This window comes from Bombus bifarius, unplaced genomic scaffold (assembly GCF_011952205.1).
Source record: "Bombus bifarius isolate JDL3187 unplaced genomic scaffold, Bbif_JDL3187 scf7180000007996, whole genome shotgun sequence".
Lineage (NCBI taxonomy): Eukaryota > Metazoa > Arthropoda > Insecta > Hymenoptera > Apidae > Bombus > Bombus bifarius.
The window spans coordinates 617,090-635,568 of record NW_022884376.1 but is presented as its reverse complement, the minus strand read 5'-3'; the positions used below and the strand labels follow the sequence as shown (position 1 = coordinate 635,568).

Below are 18,479 nucleotides of genomic sequence, written 5' to 3'. Positions count from 1 at the left end.
CGTCATTTCGGCAAAAAGATAAAATTTCAAGGCAAAAGAATAAAATTTCATCGTCGATATCGAGACTGGATATCGTTTTAATCGCCGGGAAATGAAGTGGAAGATTGACGGAGTACAAGAAAAGCCGTTAATTTCGAGCCAAGTTTTTGCGTCGTTCGGGGGACTCGCGACAGGAAACAATTTAATTGAAAATTTTTATCACTGCAACATCTTCGTTAGTTTCTCGGTTTCTTTCGTTCTTAATGTAGCGTGAGTAATATCGCAATTAGCGCTGCTTTCGCGATTCGCTCGCGGCCCAACGATTCCTTCTGCGTTACAGCAAGTTTCTTTCTAATTACTTCAGCCGCTACGAGCCGAAACAGAACTTAAAATCGACAAACTAGCTCGATGATAAATTCGCTTTTTCTTTCCTGCGAACGTTTCAGTTGCACGGGGAGAAGGAAAATACCAGGAGAAACGGATATATCGCGTACCATCGAAAATCAAAGTGAACTAAAATATAGGTGGGGATCGATGAGTGTAATTCGAAGGCGCAACCGAATCGCATCGTTCCATCGAAACTCCCACGCTAGCTAGAAACAGTAACGTACATAGGTCAATGTGTCGAAGGTCGATAAACTCACGATTCGAGGGAAGCCCACGTAGCAAATAGCTATTCTTGGAAACAGTTTTGCTTTTTCTTCTTATTTATGCACCAACCGTCCAACTATCGCTTAGCTTCCAGTTTCATAGACACGATCGACGTCGTTCGTCCTCCTATTTATTCCACTCTATGATTTATCGTTACGGTTTTTGCGAGAAACTTCGTACACTGATTTCAGTCTTAAATACTCTACGGACGTTGTTACGTAGATATAAGGTTACGCGAAAAGAGGAAAACAGGCGAAAATCAGTCGCGCACGGTGAGAAGAATTACTCGAGGCAGAGCGATTTTGCGAGAAACCGATGGAAAATTCAGTTATTAGCGGTCGTTTCCGAGATTCCGTTTGATCAGTAACGAAATCAGATGGACGATGGTCGGCAAAGAACCTGTCACGCGTTTAACAGCTGGCAATACCGTTCAAACTGCGAATGTCTGTGTTTAATTACTGGAGGTTCTACGCGAGGCTCTACACGCAGCTCGAGGCTTTATATATGATCGATATATCGCCAGATAAACCGACTACTATTCGCAATATCGTGAAAGCTAGGATATGAGCGTCTATCAGGATAACTCGATTAATTCATACGTTATCGCTGATTAAAATGGAAAAGTAACAGCGTTCAACGCGATCGTATTTCGATCTTCGAGCGTAACGTTCAATCGGGAAAACACGGCTACGGATTTTATAAGTTCCAGTTCCAGCCTTTAATCTGCTAATTGCGGTTTCTATCGCCTTCCGCTATTATTACCGTTACTATAGCTTTCTGATTGACGTACCACGACTACATACCAGCTGATTACTACTAATGATCCCGCAACGTTCGTACAGCTTCGCTCGAATAATTTACGAGGATCGCACTAACGTTCCAGGGAATGTCGCGATTTAATTCCCAGTTTGCCGCGTGGAAATTCTTGGAACTGGCCTTGACGCTCCTTGCGAGAAGAATCGTTGTTAATATAGAACGCGAGGGTGAAGTTTCGCAGAAAAATGACGACGATGCGAAATGGTTGTTTGACAGACTGTAAAACGTTCCTGGGATATGCATATAGAGAAGCGGGTTGCTCGAAGTAGTAACGCAGAGCGTCAGTCCAGACGGAGCTGGTCTCTTATTCAGAACGCATAAGTTATTCGTTTAGCCTGCGCCGTAACGGCGGCGTAGCGACGGCGTACCGGCGGCGTCGCGTCGGACCGTTGTACGTGGTTGGCGTCGTGTCACGAGACCTGCACACGGCTGCACACGGTTGCACACGTGCACGGTTTTCTAAGTCGGCTAAACCCAGACTCGAAGAAAAGAAAGTATGCGATGTTCTAGCTACGCGTTTACCCCTTCGGGTTCCCGTACCTTCGGCAAATGATCGTCGCGAAACCATCGCTGGGAACATTAACGATCCTTTTTTTTCCCAACCCCCCCCCCCTCCCTTTCTCCGATGTACCCTTGGAATACGTGCAACCGCAACTACGAACTAAGAAAATAACGTCCATTACGTAAATTTTATTCCCTATCGCGTTCAACTAAATTCACCAGAGTATCTCGTACGTGGTCTGCTTTCGATTCCAAGGAGCTAACGAAGCCACTCGCGTAATTTCGACGATCGATCGATCGAACAATGCACTTAGCCGGCTTGTAATTTAGACCACGTTTACTCGTGTCTTTTCCACTGATAATTTTTCGTTTCATGGTACAAAGAAAAAAAAGAAAGAAATATACCTTATTAGGGATAAATCGAAGGAAACGAACAACGTTCGAAACGGTTCCATAGCCTCGACGTTAATTCGCGAAGCCGTGATCGCTACGTTTACTCGTACGAGCAACGACGTTGTAACGATACGAGCGGCGCGAACAGCAAACGCTCGACGTAATGTCGATTGGACGCGCGACATGCAACACGAGACACGCAACGCGCGACACACGGCTTACGACATGCGCTTTGATGAAACAACCATCGATATTGCTAAACGACGACCTTTGCACTAACGAGTTGCACACGAGGAATCGAACGAAACGATTCACGGAAGAATTCCGTGAGACCAACGGAACAGAGAAACAAACATTTTGTATTACATTTGCCAACAATCGCAAACGTCGTTTCCAACAAATTTATAATAATCGATCGCGCAACTTTTTTTCCTCGGTATTAACAACGCGTCTAATTAATTTGTTACGAATGGCACAGTCGTCGATCGATCGGAATAATTCATTTTGCAGAAACGACTTAGCGAGAGGTTGCGCACTTTTCGCTGAACTCGGTTTGCCGAGTCTCGGTCCAAATTGGATCGCGCGTAAACCTCTGGCTATGACCTCGAGCCGTCGATATTTACAAGCACCTTTTGTTTCTTCGCATTCGACGAACTTCATCGGCAACCGCGAACTCGCGAGCCGTTTCTACATTTTACACGCGATAAATCGATCGAACATCCTCGGCATTAGACGCGGAAAACGGCGATAATAGATGCGAGAAAGTCCAGGAAATTTCGGGTCGAACAAAGGAAGAGGAATTTCACGAGCGGTAAAAGCGCGAGAGAAGAAACAGAAGCAACGAGTAAATCTTTTCTCTATACGCAGGAAGGCTCGTTGAGCAAACAAAAAGATACGCGAGACTGGAAAAAAGCGGCCTGTCAAAACATCTATCAAACTGTGAAAGGAGAGGACGAAGGGACAAAAGAAGCGATCGTCGAGGGAAAAATTGTCATCGAGTGTCCAGGTTCTTTATGTACGATCGAGCGAGTGATTATTCGAGGACGCTATTTGTTATTCATATAGCGCGACGATCGAGACGAAGATAAAAGGCCCGAGCGACCAACCGAAATACTTTTTCCAGTTTCCGAGACTTTTTCTGCTCGTTCTCTTGTTTTCTCATTTCCTCGTTTCGTTGTTCCGAGATTCGGCAAATTTTCGACGTCACAACGAGATTTATCGTTTTCGCAGTGGATCCTGGTCTATTTGTTCTACATTTCACACGTATCGAGGAGGAATTCAGGGGCTTGCCGGCCCCGTTGAAATATCGCGATAGCAGGACGAAGCACGGTAGCGAGAGCCCGTCAAAATCCACGCTGAACGTGCCGCGCTGTTGAAAGGAAGGGGGTGAAAACTGCGGAACAACCGAGAGAACGGCGAGGACGGAAACCGGGCAGGAAAAAACAAAGTAGAAAGTAGGCGGGTGGAGTTTGAATTGTTTTAAGCGAGCAGATTTCGTCGAGAGGATCGCGACATTTGCGCGCGAGGAACGAACGCTGAAACGTTTCGTTCTGTGAGAACTCGCCACTCTCGTCGTTCTTGTCCAACGTTCCGTTGATACGAATGTCGACAGTTTCATCCATAAACTCTATTTTGGCGGCGACACTGCCCTTTTTTATGGAAGCTTTTAAAGATCGCAGAAAGGTCGCACGATCGTCGACTCGGACGATAAAGGGAAACGCGACTGCGACAGCGCCTGCTACACCGACCACGTTTGTTAGAAATTCCAGGCGCCGCTCTCAACGTCACGATCGTGTACGTTAGATCGAAGGTGGACGAACCGTAACCATGTCGTCGCATCTCGCCATCGCGTGAAAATACTCGCGTCGCAGACAAGTAACCAGGGTAACGCGAAAGTTGGCGTGTTGGCGAATTACGATAAAATCATTTGCCATTGATCGTTAACCGATTTTGTATCCTACTAGACACTGGTCTATATAGGATAAGTCTCGTCGATTCTCGTAACACGTATGCATTAAGACGATACTTAACTTTGATTAATGTCGGTATCTCGCGTGGCGCGTATCTACCCGCGCTGATAAATCATCCTTCTTGACGAATTACCGAAGAGGAACGATATAACCGCGATGATACGGGAAGACGAGAGCCGCGAGAAACGACCAAGATAGGTTCCCTACGAAAGCAGACTCGCCCGACAATAATCGTCGATGTGTTTGCTGAACGTGGAAACGTGTGAACCGACCGGAGAACCGGCTTTACCGTCGACTTTGCAAAATCTAAGACGAGATCAAACAAACGGTGTCCGCGCTCGGATTACAAGACTTCGTGGCTCGGTCATGTTCTAACTACGCTTGTTATCCTTCGCCACCATTTACTTTGCTTTCCACGTTCCAACAACTCCCCCTTATTTCAGACGCAACTAGCCGAGCAAAAGTTTGTCGCTTCTTGCGCGTGAAATTCTCTCGATTCGATTCGTTTGACCCATTTGTAAAATTTCCCAGTCAGATATAATTATAACGAACGAAGAAGGAAAAATTGGCCATCGAGCCATCGATATCTTTACTCGTTAAGCGGTATAATACGTTTCAAAATGCTCTTTATTTAATTCCCTCTTGGTAAACTTTTCTAATGTAAATTTCTTGTCTGAAATTCTTTAAAATGTATTACTTTGCTCGAGTATGCGAGAGTACGTGTCACTTCTCGTACGAGCCAACAAGCGAAAAGTTTTAATGGAATCCGCCACCGCGTTCCTCGGCTGTCTGCCTATTTAAATTACGCGTTTCGAGTCCCCATCTTCTTCCCCCGACACCGAACCCGACTATCCGACCACACCGAAATCAACCCGAAAAATTTGGCTTCGTCCGTTTCTAAAACTCGTTAATTCCTTTTTCGTCAATTACCGAGCGTTCTATTTGCAAGAATTTAAAGTATCGAACGGGCGAATGCGATTCGACGACTGATAAGAACGCGGACGAGCTACGGGAGAACCGTTGCGAGTAAATATCGACACCGTGCGATAGATCAAACTATCTAACGACAACGATCGTAATAACGATCTTAAGAGGAGGCGATCTTCCCTGCAACTTCTCGCCAGGCTCGTTACAACGAAATAAACGCTCGAGAGCAACGAGACAGACAACGAACGGAAACGCGATCAAAGTTCCAGAGAAAGGAGTAACGTCCGTTTGTTCATATCGGACCAGTTCTCCGACTCGCGATAAGTTTGTCGGTCCAAGTTTCACGGACCAACTTCCGCGCTACTTTCCTTTTGCTCGCCAGTAGTTTATCCCCGTGCAGGTGGACCGAGTGTTCCCCTATTTTTTCCACTTAATTCTCCGGACACTTGGCCGTCTAGCCTTCCTTCGGACTTTCTTCGAGGGGGTAAGTGGTTCGAGAGTCGCGATCGGGAGATACTTCACGCGAGCGTTCGCTCCGTCGTATCGTATCGTATCGCGTCGCGTCGCGTCGAGCCGAGTCGACCTTCTATGGAGCACAGGGGATGTTTCTCTCCTACTTCTCGACCATCGAGTACCCTCGTTCTGAGAAAAACTCGTACGACACATCGTACGGCAACATCGGGAACAAAAGAATTTTAAACAACCTCGTAACAAGTTGTACCGTTTTCGAAACAGACTCGTTTCCCGTCACCCTTCTCGTTACGTTTCGCTGGTAATTTCTCTCCCGTGATATGTACACGAATATAGTACGAGCCATCCGAGGAAAATGAATACGAAGGATACATAACCGGCTTTAAAACGAATGAAAAGTTAAAACACAAGGATAATTCGTGGAAGAACGAAGCTGGTGAAAACGCGTTACTTCGAAGCGCGGTATCGCCTTTCCTCGTTCGGCTTTCTTCCTCTTAGCGGCATCTCGTTCTTCCTTTTCACCCACTTTTTCTCCTCGTTCCCCTCTATTCTTCTGGCGAATCGCTCATTGTCCCTTCTAATGGCGCTTTCATTCCTACCGTTTCGTCCTTCGTCACCTTCGAGCAGGCTTTACCATCGTTTAATCGAGCACGCGATGAGATTTTCGAAATCGGCCACACTCCGACGACAATCCGACTAGGTATGTGCTTGAAACGAGCTTGCGTGCAAACGACAGATTCGATTTTCGACCCATTTGCGGCACCACATTCGCATTCCACGAATCCTTCTGCCGGAGAAACACTCGAGAAAATACTTAACATTTCGAGCCGTTTGATTTAGACGGATCTCGATAATATTATATTAACCAGTAATTTCTTCTCTTTATAACGACGCTCGTTGAAAGCTTGCAAACTAACGTTTCGTTATCGTTAATATATTAATTTACGTTCGTTAAATCACGCGGTATCGTTAACAGCGAATAATCGAATTTCATCGGTTCTAGACAAAGATAGAAGCTCTTTGCCGATTAGAATAAAGGTAATCGTTCGCTAAAACGATAAAAGGAAAAACGATACTGCTCCATTTCAAATAAAACGACGATACGCACGATGACAGTCGGGGAATATGTGCTTCGCGTACCTGCTATTATAATCTTAAACCGTCCACCGTGATATCGTCGACGAAGCGGCATCGGCTGAATTTCGATTACGCGTGAAAACAAAGCGTGCGTTCCAGGTGTATGGCAGAGCACCGACGAACATCGTTCTACTCGGTAATTAAACGGCGCATAAATACGATTTCGACGTAAATACGCGAACTTTATCGCTGGCTAAATTTCCTTTATGATCTCCGTTCGAAGATAAGACGAGCACGTTTCCATCGTTATACGCACGTTGAAACATCGCTGCGTAATAGTTGCTAATGAATATCGTCGATAGTATCGATTGCATAGTATCTCTCTTCGAACGCGAGAAGACAAAAAGGACGCAAAGATCTAGAATGTAGGGTATTCCGGCGAAAGATGCAAGGGAAATGTCTGAGAAGACGCTATTCTCCTATTTAAAACAAATAAGGAGCAGAGAGAGACGTTAAAGGATATATGTAAGAAAAAGCGGCTGGAATAGGATCCGACGAAGAAGGAAAATAATGGAGAGAAAATATGACGTAAAAAAGGAAAGTCTTGAAATTGTAAAGAAGCTGGACGAGGGTGTCGGATTCAGAGACAGAGTTTTATTTCAAAGGATTCAAGCGTCACGTTACCATTCCTACGCCCCTTATTACTACAAACACGATACAGCATGATTCTAAATATTCCATGAAACGCTTCATTTGCCACATTATCGCGAGTAAACCAAGGAAAACGAAGAAAAATCTTACGATCCTCCATTTCGTTGGCTTTTACGCGCAACGTTAGAATCGCGTAATAGCAATATCGCGTATAAGGTTTCAAATAATTCTCTGTATAATTTACATATGTGGACAGATGTTCCAAACTCGTAGGAAAACAGACCGTAGCTAGAAAATCGAGGTTTCTTCGACCAGTGTCGCGGACTAACGTTCGAACGTTCCTATTTATCGAATCGTAATTGCAGCGCAGTTTGCCAAAGCTTCGCCATCGAAAGTTCAGACGCTAAGCAATACGGACAGAGTTCGAGTAAGTTCTCCGGGAACGAGACTACGTTACCGCGACGCCTCTTTTGCGAAACAGAACGTCGAGTCGAATGGAACGTACGAAACGAGAAACTCCAACTTGACGAAACCTCTGAACTTTGGTTCAGCCGACGCAAATTCCTAATGCTTTGTGCATGATGCGTCTATTACGGGTTCGATCGTATGTTTCGGATAGATTCGTCGTTGTCGTACGATGTAATTACGTTCTGAAGCTACATTTAGAAAATGGAACCAGAGAAGTTTTAACAACTGACAGGCTCTGAATCGCTAGGCTGTAGGCTATATATAAAATGATTCGTGACAAACGAAACGAGAGCGTACGACTCTTCCGAGTTGATTTCGATTTACGAGCATGGCCAGCGAAAAGCTAAGAATAAACGAGAGAAGGTGAATGCGATAAAATAAGAGAGGAGGAAGAAAGGACAGAGTGCAGGATCAATGAAGTCGATTCTAACTAAACTACGGAAAATGATAAAAAAAGAATACGTTGGGATAGAAGCTTTTGTTTCTTTTTTTTTCTTCCCTCTTGACCTTCCCCAGTCCTCTATCTTCTCGTACGTTCTCTCGTTGGTCTTGCTTACTCAGCCTACGAAGATCGTGTTTTACGTCGGTCTTCGTCTCCTCCGGAACCGTATACCAAGGCAAATCTTGTCAAGAGTCCCTTCTACGAAAGAGAAAAGTAAACGTTGTCGTCCTCGTTCTCGTCTTCGTCGTCTTTTTCCATCGACCTCGTTTTTTATTACAACGACGTCTAGCTAGCAAGCCAATTGTACCGAGCGCTTTCTACTTCTCATCTTCTTCGCGTGTATGTTCGCGATACAAAAAGTAATATAAATCTACAAAAGTACCTATCTAATTTTATTCTACGCCGTTGATGACCGTAGATGAAGCGCAGCGAAGAAGTAGAATGATTAGATTTCATTTTTATAGGTACAGAGAATAAAGTAATCTACGATGTACATCCTCGGTGACTGTACGAAGTAACAAAGCACGCCATTTCTCATCCGTACCCGAGGATACGAGATGATCGACAGAAATTCGACGACCGAACTTGAGATCAAGTTGGAAAGGCTAATCGTTGTATAAGAAACAGATGCGACGGCGGAACTCGTACGTATAGTGGAAACTTCGAAAACGAGGAGGGTTATTTCGTCACCCATTTTACCAGAAGCTGAGATAGTCGACACGGTTGGCAAGGTTGCTGCTAGTAGACACGCTCGAGAGAGACCCTCTTGAACCGAAGGATACTCCAGAAAGCATGTACGAGACCTTCCGCGTATGTCTCTCCGCTTGGCTAGACGGACTCGACGACATTTGTTAACAAAGAAGAACGACACTCGATGATCCGCGTGGCCGAGTTTCGAGAGACACGCAGAAGAGGCAGAAAAGTGAGCAATTAGCGAGAGATTTCTCTGTAGTAGCTGAAATCGGGAGAAATTAGAAAATTTCCACGAAATAATCGGATTCGTTTAACTTTGCAGGAGTCGCGGCATCAAAAATCGCGCGATAGGCGAATTAATTCGATTCGCTGATATACAAACTGTCTTTCGATTCCACTGGTTGCGATTGTTTTTCTCGAAAGCCGTGTGTGAAAGGAGGCTGCGGTCGGTAAACGGCCCTACGGTATGTTTCCAAGTGGCAACCTCTTTCCCAACTCTCGAACAAACGGTGAAAGCGAACAAAGTGGAATCACCGCTTAAAACAAGTAAGTAGTTTGTACTCTTTCGTTGCCGATTGTCTCGCTGCTGTCTAGGCTGCTGTGTGATATAAGTAAACTAACCGTTAACCTTCACCCAACCTCGTACGTTTCCCTTGTTCTTCCAAGACCCTCGTTCCGTGTCGCGTCTGCTTCTCCTTTTCGGCATTTCTGTCAAACACTTCCATTCCTTTCCGCGTCTTTGATTTTTTCAATAATACTACGATTCCATATAAACGCTATCGACTGCGACCACACGATACACCATTTTTGCGTTTTATCTCGCAACGCGACTATATTGTGACTATATTATCTGCGTTTCCATTTTGTCGGCATTTTAAACCCAGTTCTCCGCATCCATCTTTGATTACGTGCATTTTTATCGGTACGTCTCTTTATATTCGTCCCGTAACAGGAAATGTTTTCATTTTGACAGCTTCACCGACACATATTCTCTGTTTAGCCTGTTTCTTAAGCACGCGCATTTCTCTATCTGCCAGACAAACCTGTGCCACTCACTGGCGCATTTTCAGACCGCTAATGCATCCCTCGATGCCTCACCACCTACCTCGCGAACGGCACACAAATGCTCTTCGAGTACTCCTCTATCTACGTCGAGAGAGAAGAAGAGAAAGTCTGAGAGAAAGGGAGAGAATAGAAGCGAAGCGGTTCTGGTTTGCCTGTTCTAGATTGCTTCTGTAAATACCGGTCGGATCTCCGAGCAGCCTGTCTAACGTTCAACGTCTGTTTCTACCTTCACGGTTTGCCAACACGAGAATCTCTTTCCTTCGATGGTTTATCGAAGACACTGATTAAGGCTAGAACCCTCGACACGGCCGGATCTTTCCGAAATTTTAGACGTCCGATACAAGACGCTAATGGAAAACATCGCTCGTTAAAGGTTTACTCTACGAACCGATACATTTTCCACGTGTAATACGAACGACGTTTAATAATCAAAGCGTTCTATCGCGAAAGACCAATTTCTACCTTGAAACGTGTCGTACAAAATTAATTTCAAAGCGCGACGGTTTCAGTCGATGATAATTTTCGCGTTATCGTTTACTCGGATCAACGAGGGCAGATGAAATAACGAGAGAAGAAATAACGCGAGAGGATAAAGCGAACCGAAAGGCAAGAAAAAGTCAGAGAGGATAGGAAAACTTGTTACCTCAAATCCCAAAGTAGCATGGGCGCTAATGTAATATACATTCATGAGCACCAAATCAACCCTTTCCATTGTCCAACAAAATTTGCCAGAGAACACAATGAAGACCATCCCATCTAACACCTCTACCTACTTCATCTGCTTTTCTCTTGTATCCTTTTCGCTACCTTTATCCCCGGGCTTCGTCTCTTCCTTTTTACTCTTCCCCTCCGTCCCCCCCCTATTTCCTTTCTCGACCCGCACTAGTCATACGTTAACTCGGAATGCCTCGTAGATTTATTCGCAGCATGTAATTGGTCCATTTCTCTCGAGATTCTTGTCGACCAAAGCTGTAAGTTTTACTTCGCGCTTTAACTGTATTTGAAATAGCAACAAGGTGAGAATTTCGCCGTGGAACACGATTCTTTAGATTCGTATTTACGTAGTTCTCCGTCGTGAATCAATTATAACTTCGACGTCAATTGACGCGTCAGTAGAGATATCTTCTCCTCCTCGTGCAAATAAATTTTGCATCTTGACAGACACCTTCCTCTTTTCTCCTGTTCTTCCCAATCTTTCTTCCTTCTTTCTTATTATTGCAACATCAGAATAAATTAATCTATAAATGCTTTGATCATACTAAATTCATACCGAGGATCTTGTTGATGACACCCGACAATTACTAATGGGAAACATTGCTCGCTCGTTTATCTCTTATTTTCTACTTGTTCCTGCATTCTGTCTAGACTCGTTCCATCGAAAAGTTAAGCTTATTGATCACGCGCTCAATTACTCCACCGAAGCTTTCCAGATACTCAGCAACAACCATTCCATTTGCATTTCTTGCATTTCTCACTATTGCGTTTCTCCCTTTTCGTTCGTTTCTTCTTCGGATCGCCTCGTTAACGATTTCACCAACTGCGGATCTTTTTCAAATCGAACAGCAGATTGCTAATGAACGTTCATTCGCGATCGAATTCACTTTCCGTTTCCGACAGTTGATCGTTTGCGAACTATGCAAAAGTTACACTTGCGATAAATGGAATATACGAATCCTTAATCTGTAACTCGAAGGTCGTAACGTAAGATAAAAATCTGATACAAATAAAAAAGAAATGATATTTTTGTAATGAAAACTAAAGTTTTGTTACGGTCTGAGGAGTTGGACTATACATAAACCCAGTCGACGTTACGGGATTGATTCTTCTTCTTCTTCTTCTTCCTCTTCTTCTTCCACTTCTTCTACCTCTCCTTCTGCCTTTTCTCCTTGAAAGAAAAGTTCCGACTAACGGACCCGGCTTCCCTCCGGGAGTTTTATTACGCTGGAGACGCGCTTATCCTAGCCACAGATTCGCGCCAACATATCCTCGGCTGTCGATAAGTCTACGACCGTACGAGAAAAAAGGGACGACGGCGGAAAGAAAAAAGCAAGTAGAAATAACTGAAGAGTACGGTAAGAACAGATTCCAGAATCATTTCTTATCGGTTACTAGATTTTATATTTCTTCGTTTCTTCTATCGTTTCGTAAATACTTGCTAGTTACCGTCATCGATCCGACTGCGAATTCGATCGCGTGTAACACTCGAACGAAAGATCGATAGAGGGACTGATAGAAAAGCCGTTTGCCGAATGGAAGAAAACGCTGTATACATATAGAGAAACGAAAAGGAGAAGGTTGACGACGAAAAGAAGGATACACCGGGTACTTTAAGCGACGAGGTAAAGACAAAGAGGATGCAACCCCAAAAAAGGAGAGAATACCTCTCGTGCCAGAGATGGAGATGCCAGGCAGCCGAGAGCTGCTTAGCCTGGAATTCCGTTGATGGATGGAATTCACTTCGTGCCGACGAGTAAGTATAATAGAAGTGAAGTTGGGCCTCGTGATGCCTACTGTTGCTGAATAGAAGCTTCGTTAGGCTTTGTCTAAGCGGAGTGCTGCAGCTTTACCCCTGCCATCCGCAATTTCCACCGCCACGCAACCCTCGCCCTCATCCTTCCAGTTTCTACCTACTTGAATTATTCTCTACCGCGTCTGTACGAGAGCGGACCGCCTCGCTACGCTACAAGTCTTAACATTGCGTTTGCGATTTTCTACTTGCTACCCTCTGATTCTACTCCCGTTACCAGTACCGTTATCCTTATCTCACCCACACTCACATACCCCTACTTTCCTATCCTGTCCATTTTATAATACCTTTTCGTTTCGCGTTCCATGATCTTTCGATATAAGAACAAACCATCTCTAAAAGAACGCGAGAAAAAGTAAAATATCTAGGCGAGGAAGACTGAAATATCTTATCTTCGATTTGCAAATCCGACAACGAGGAAGTAATAAGTCGACGGTTATGAGTCAACGACACTTCCGTCGCCTGATAAGTTCTCAGTAAGTACCGGAAGCTCCGGGTTGAAACTACGACGGTGATGTATTCGAGTTCGGTTACGCCGAGACAGTTGTTCGAGGTAGTTTGCCGGCGATGTTGCAACTAGAGAGAACCTCCCTGATAGTTCCTACCGCCTTAATGCAGTTCCCGGTACAGTAGCGATACACTCGCGCCACAATAAACCTCCAATGCTGCAGCTATTCGAGTGTACGTTTTTATTTATATTCGTGTATTACGTTTACGTATCTCTTCGTCGAACAACATACACGTTTAAAAGAGAACTGTCTAGGTTCTAATTTTATTATATCATTTTATTAATAGTAAACTATAGATACCTTTGTTACATAAGCATATCCATCTGTGAATCTAGAAACACGTGTAACATCGATCACGATCTTAACCTATATATAAATATGTTCGATTCAAGTGATCGAATTAGAAAGAACCGTCTACCAAAACTTAACCCAGTTTTCGACGTTACGGGTTGATCGATAGCGATTATCGAGTGTTTTTTACTTACCAAAGCGTAACGATTCATCACGATTGCGGGAAAATTGTTGAGTTGATATATCGTCGCGACAGTGAAAGCCGGCAGAGTCTCATTTTCAACTAAAAGGAGCCACTATGATTTCTCTCTCACACACGATATGAATAGATATAAGGCAATATTAAAGTTCACACGTAAAGCTACCCGGTACGATACATACCTGTACATAAACTATAGACACGAAGCTAGGGTAGGTGATAAAGGCCGCAGGATGTTGATAACCGGAGGAAAAAGGATGGTGGAAGCTGGCGCATGCGCACCGTTAACGTGCTTAAGTACACACGCGGAGCACGACACACGATGGTTTCGTGCATATAACGTTGCGCGTATATTTGGACGGTGCACAAGATTTTAGTATGCAGAACAGGGTGCCTTTAATGCTGAAATATCGCTGCGAACACCGCAGCATCGTCTTCTCATCTTTCCAGCCGCCAAAATTTCATGGCCTTTTACGACACTGCTATGTACTTCAACCGAAATCTGCGCCCCATCGAGCACGCCAACTCAACGGTACGTGACATGAAACACATATATCAATGATATTTCACTAACTTGGTATACGATCTCCCGTTTTTTTTCAAAATATGTCACTTTTGCGAAAGAATTTCTTCCGATAAATCATATTTTCTCTGCTATATGCATTAGCGCCGCGAACAAACCTTTTCATACATCGATAGCCGGAAGAAATATAATAAATGACGATTTCGGTACATCGAACGACGATGAATATATGTATACATATGTGTATGCGCACACACACGCACCACGCACGCACACACACACACACGCACACACACACATCGAAAGTAAAAAGTAACGGAGTCTGTTTTTTCGAATCACAGAAATGAATAAGTATGACAATGTAGACTTCAAGAAATTGACCGAGTGTTGCCAGCTGCCAGCTGCCAGCTCTGTATTAAAGGAATCTCTGCGTTCCTGCTCTTAATCCCCTTTCAGCGACAGCCAGCTTGTTTTTCCAAGCATCCGCTTCCAGATGCTTTACCGAACTCCCTCGCTTCTTGTTTTCGCCGTTGTTTTGTCTCCTGGCAGCATGCAACGGTTGATTCACGCCTGGATGAACACCTACGAATTTTAACCCTCTCCACCTTCTCTACCCATCGACCTTTTCAACCAAACCAGTTTATCTCTTTTCTCTTTTTCTTTCTGTTGTCCTAACGTTTCTCTAGTGATTGACGAGGCTGCGTCGATCGTATTCGTATCGTTCGTTTCACAATACGAGCATTGTATTTATTCGCCATAAGGAAATATTAAAGATGGGATTATAGGTCAAGGCCGCGTGATACAACATGCATTTATTGCCATGATAATAACTCTTACCGATGCAATATTTGGGCAACCGTTTTTTCTCTCCGTAAAGTAAAGAAATCTCTGAAACAAAGTCTATCAAAGTGATCGAGAAACTTGAAACAGCCGATAAAGAACGGACCGAAGTTCAGCCGATTTCTTGGAATTTTCATTAAAGAGCAAATCGTTTCTCCCTCCTTCCGCTTACTAAACCTCGACAACTTTCTTTTTTCTTTCATTAACGGCACGTCGAGCTCCTCTGCAATTTCCTTAGATAGACAATAAGCACGGTTGAGAAAAAGAAAGACGAAACTAGAGGCGGTGCAGGAAGAGTCGCTGCCGCCTTTCATAAAATCCAATTTAAGAACTGCTTCTGATCCCCGTCGTTCGTCCTTATTCCACAGTAATAGAGAGCCACCGAGACCTCTTCTTTATACACTTGCAAGTAAACTGCAGTTAATATGACGGTTATTACTTTGTATCCTCGCACTGTTGTCGCACAACTTTACGATGTATATCGACGAAATATCCGTTACGGACATAATGTAAAATCGATTAAAACATCGTTATTTCAGAATCTTCTATCTATATGTACACGTGTATATATACCAATGATTCATGCTTTTAAAGTAATACCCGTTTTTCTTCTTTTATAGACTCGTTCGTATAAAATATCCTTGAAACTCTCAAGTTATCGTATAAATTTTATTTATATTTATTTATTTTATTTATTTATTTAACGTTAACGTTACAACTGTTAATGTTTTAAAGGTATGTAATTTTCAATGTAAAAAGTGGCAAATGAACGCATTGTATCTTGCTAAAGTCTTTACGTATGATTACAAGGCTCTACGTCATTTATAATATTACGATAATCAGTCCACAAACGAGCCTCTTTGAAACATACGATTCCACCGCCTCGAGAATACTGTGTATCCTAAACAAAGAAATATCTTCAACGTTATATAATTGTAAACGTTTCTAAGAAAAATATACTTACGGCTCTATTGATATCACCAATGCAAACCCAGCGATTAGCGGACTTTTTGGTGTTTGTAATAGCCCATTTTGAATGGTCCTGACTACTGGCAAAATTCACATTCGCTACGTCGAATTCAAAGCTTTTAACATTGTAGATTCTGAATAATTGACGAATTCTTGTAACAAAGAAGAATGATAGAGAATGACGAAACAAAGATTAAAAGACGATACTACCTACTTTCTACGGGTACAAATTGAGGGTAACTTGCCTCGACCATTCAACCATGACTGAACATATAAATCTGATTGCAATTGTGGCGCTACAAAATCTCCGTATAAATCTGAACAGAATTTAAAGTTATATAGTATAAATATATCTTCTAAGATAGTGAAATGTAATTTAACGAGCATAATTTTTACTTACCTTTACCCCATCTTCCATCCTTAGCAAACGAAATGAATTCAATCATTCTTAGAGATTTTATTACAGCTTTATGATTGTAGGGAGGAGTTTTGATATGTTTCTGATTGATCGCATTTTTCAATATCGGGTACTGTTTACCAAGTATATCAGGAATATTTTTTGCATACACTGCTATTTCGTTGTACATTAATTGTTCTCCAATAATATCGAACTGATCACTGCCAAGGGAAATACATAAAAAACTTTGTCCGTAATACGTTCCACTCACCGGATAACTGTATTTGCCATCGGCAGTAATATTTTCCCTTTTTAACCGTCGAGTTTGCATACCACTTTTAGGAACTGGAGGGAAATTTGGAACGCTGTGAATTAACCAGAAGCCTTGGTCACTATTTGCCATCACTACACCCTTTGTGTGACCAAAGCTCCAGACATAAGAAGAATTTGGTGGACTATCGTTATATAAACTCCATATGCTTTCATTCTCGTTACCCTACAATAATAAAAACATCATAGTGTTCACTTTTTTTTTTTTTTAGTAATTCGTCATAATTGCTGTTATCATGAGATGAGAACGTAATTAAGGTCGTTAATTAATGTTTGCTAAATGCTTACCTGATTGTAAAGCGGCGCTAATGTAATTCCAGGGATGGAATTGTTCGAACCGATGGGCCTAGAAGACACTTGCCAACCAGTTTCAATAGTTGCATTCGTTATGTACAGATAAGCAATTCCTTCTCTAATCAGGGGATTACTACTTGTTTGAACTTTTGGTAACTTATAAAGCACGTACCTAAAATGATAGCATTATTTTCAGTTTACATCTAAATCGGTTCCTGACTATCATCTTCGTACGATATCCTTATCACTACTCGGATGCAGTAATTTATGTAAAACTTTTTGCGCGGAAAGTGATTCGAGAATAAAGCGCTTTGCGAAAGATAAGGATACAATTAGATATTTACCAATCCACCGGTACATCTTTTTCATCTTTACATTGTAATTTATTGTATCGGGCGCCACATATAACGTTACTCGCGATTACTAACGTAGTTGCGTAAAATATAAATTTCATGTTCTCGATCTTGTGCTGGAATAAAACAAATAATTACAGAAATAAAACAATGTCTAAACGATTCTCTTTAAAATTTAATTCGAGAAAAAGAAAGATAATGTAGCATTTCATACACTTTTGATTCAGGTCAGTTAATATTTTCAGGATAAGTAGCTACGTTAATACGTAGCACAAGTATTATAACATTACGAATATCAATGACAAATACTACATAAATATGATAATTATCACACAGCAGTATGAATAAAACACCATTCGGATTTATATCTATTTATATGAAAATATATAATCCCCAATAAGTATATAATAATCCCCAAAAGGTATAAAAAAAAGAGATTAGTTTAATAATTTTCTACATGAAAAGTAGTCTATGTATTTTTTTATGTAAACTGTTTCAGTAAACTTACTTGTTTCATTGTAAATGGTATTTCATGCACGCGACCTAAATGGAAAGTTGTACGAAAATAGCACGGCATGAAACATGTTGAAGGTTTTACTCATGAAACAAAGTCATAGTAAAATATATGCTATGATAACAACGTACAATATTGTTCAAGTACATTGACAAAATTAAAATATTTTAAATCTTCATTCTTTTCCTATGTTCTTTTCTTTCTCTTTTTCTTAATAAAACATATAATATTTATGATTATTATGGTGATAAATAAAATATACAATGATTCACATTATGTATATATATACACATTAATACATTATACACATTATATATATACACATAATACACATTATGTTAGACATATTATACATGATGAATGATTTATTAGATATATTTACCGTGATCTGCCGTTTTGTTTAAGTACAGTACAATATCACTCAACAGCTTTCAAGCGAAGACGTGTTGTCATTACATCGACGACTCGACACACTGCACAAGCATTGGAAGCAACTATATATATAAGAATATGTCAAGAACGATGAATGAGACATCATTTTATGTCACCGAAGTTTGTTTATCCTATTGGATCATTGGTCAGAACTTTCTTTCTCAAACGATATATTCATTACATTTATAACAATGAAT

General features: G+C 42.1%; 1 protein-coding gene and 1 long non-coding RNA gene across 4 annotated transcripts; one reads left to right on the top strand and one right to left on the bottom strand.

Moving 5' to 3' along the window:
- The first annotated feature begins 8,985 nt into the window (after positions 1-8,985).
- On the top strand, positions 8,986-10,947 carry LOC117206052. Its single transcript, XR_004487330.1, has 3 exons — positions 8,986-9,268; positions 9,362-9,585; positions 10,266-10,947. It is a non-coding gene; the product is annotated as an uncharacterized LOC117206052 (long non-coding RNA).
- A 4,827-nt stretch (positions 10,948-15,774) lies between these two features.
- LOC117205882 (plancitoxin-1) lies at positions 15,775-18,386 on the bottom strand. 3 transcript variants are annotated; one of them, XM_033444698.1, is made up of 7 exons: positions 18,233-18,386; positions 17,328-17,446; positions 16,978-17,155; positions 16,363-16,855; positions 16,177-16,279; positions 15,958-16,096; positions 15,775-15,894 (listed from the first exon to the last, which is right to left on the bottom strand). In XM_033444698.1, the coding sequence occupies exons 2-7, from the start codon at positions 17,435-17,437 to the stop codon at positions 15,787-15,789; spliced, it is 1,131 nt and encodes a 376-aa protein (XP_033300589.1). In that variant the 5' UTR covers positions 17,438-17,446; positions 18,233-18,386; the 3' UTR covers positions 15,775-15,786. The 3 variants fall into 3 exon arrangements, with proteins under 3 accessions (XP_033300589.1, XP_033300588.1, XP_033300587.1); XM_033444697.1 differs by having other exon boundaries at positions 17,328-17,449; positions 18,233-18,385; XM_033444696.1 differs by lacking the exon at positions 18,233-18,386 and adding an exon at positions 17,845-18,034 and having other exon boundaries at positions 17,328-17,449.
- Between the last annotated feature and the right edge of the window lie 93 nt (positions 18,387-18,479).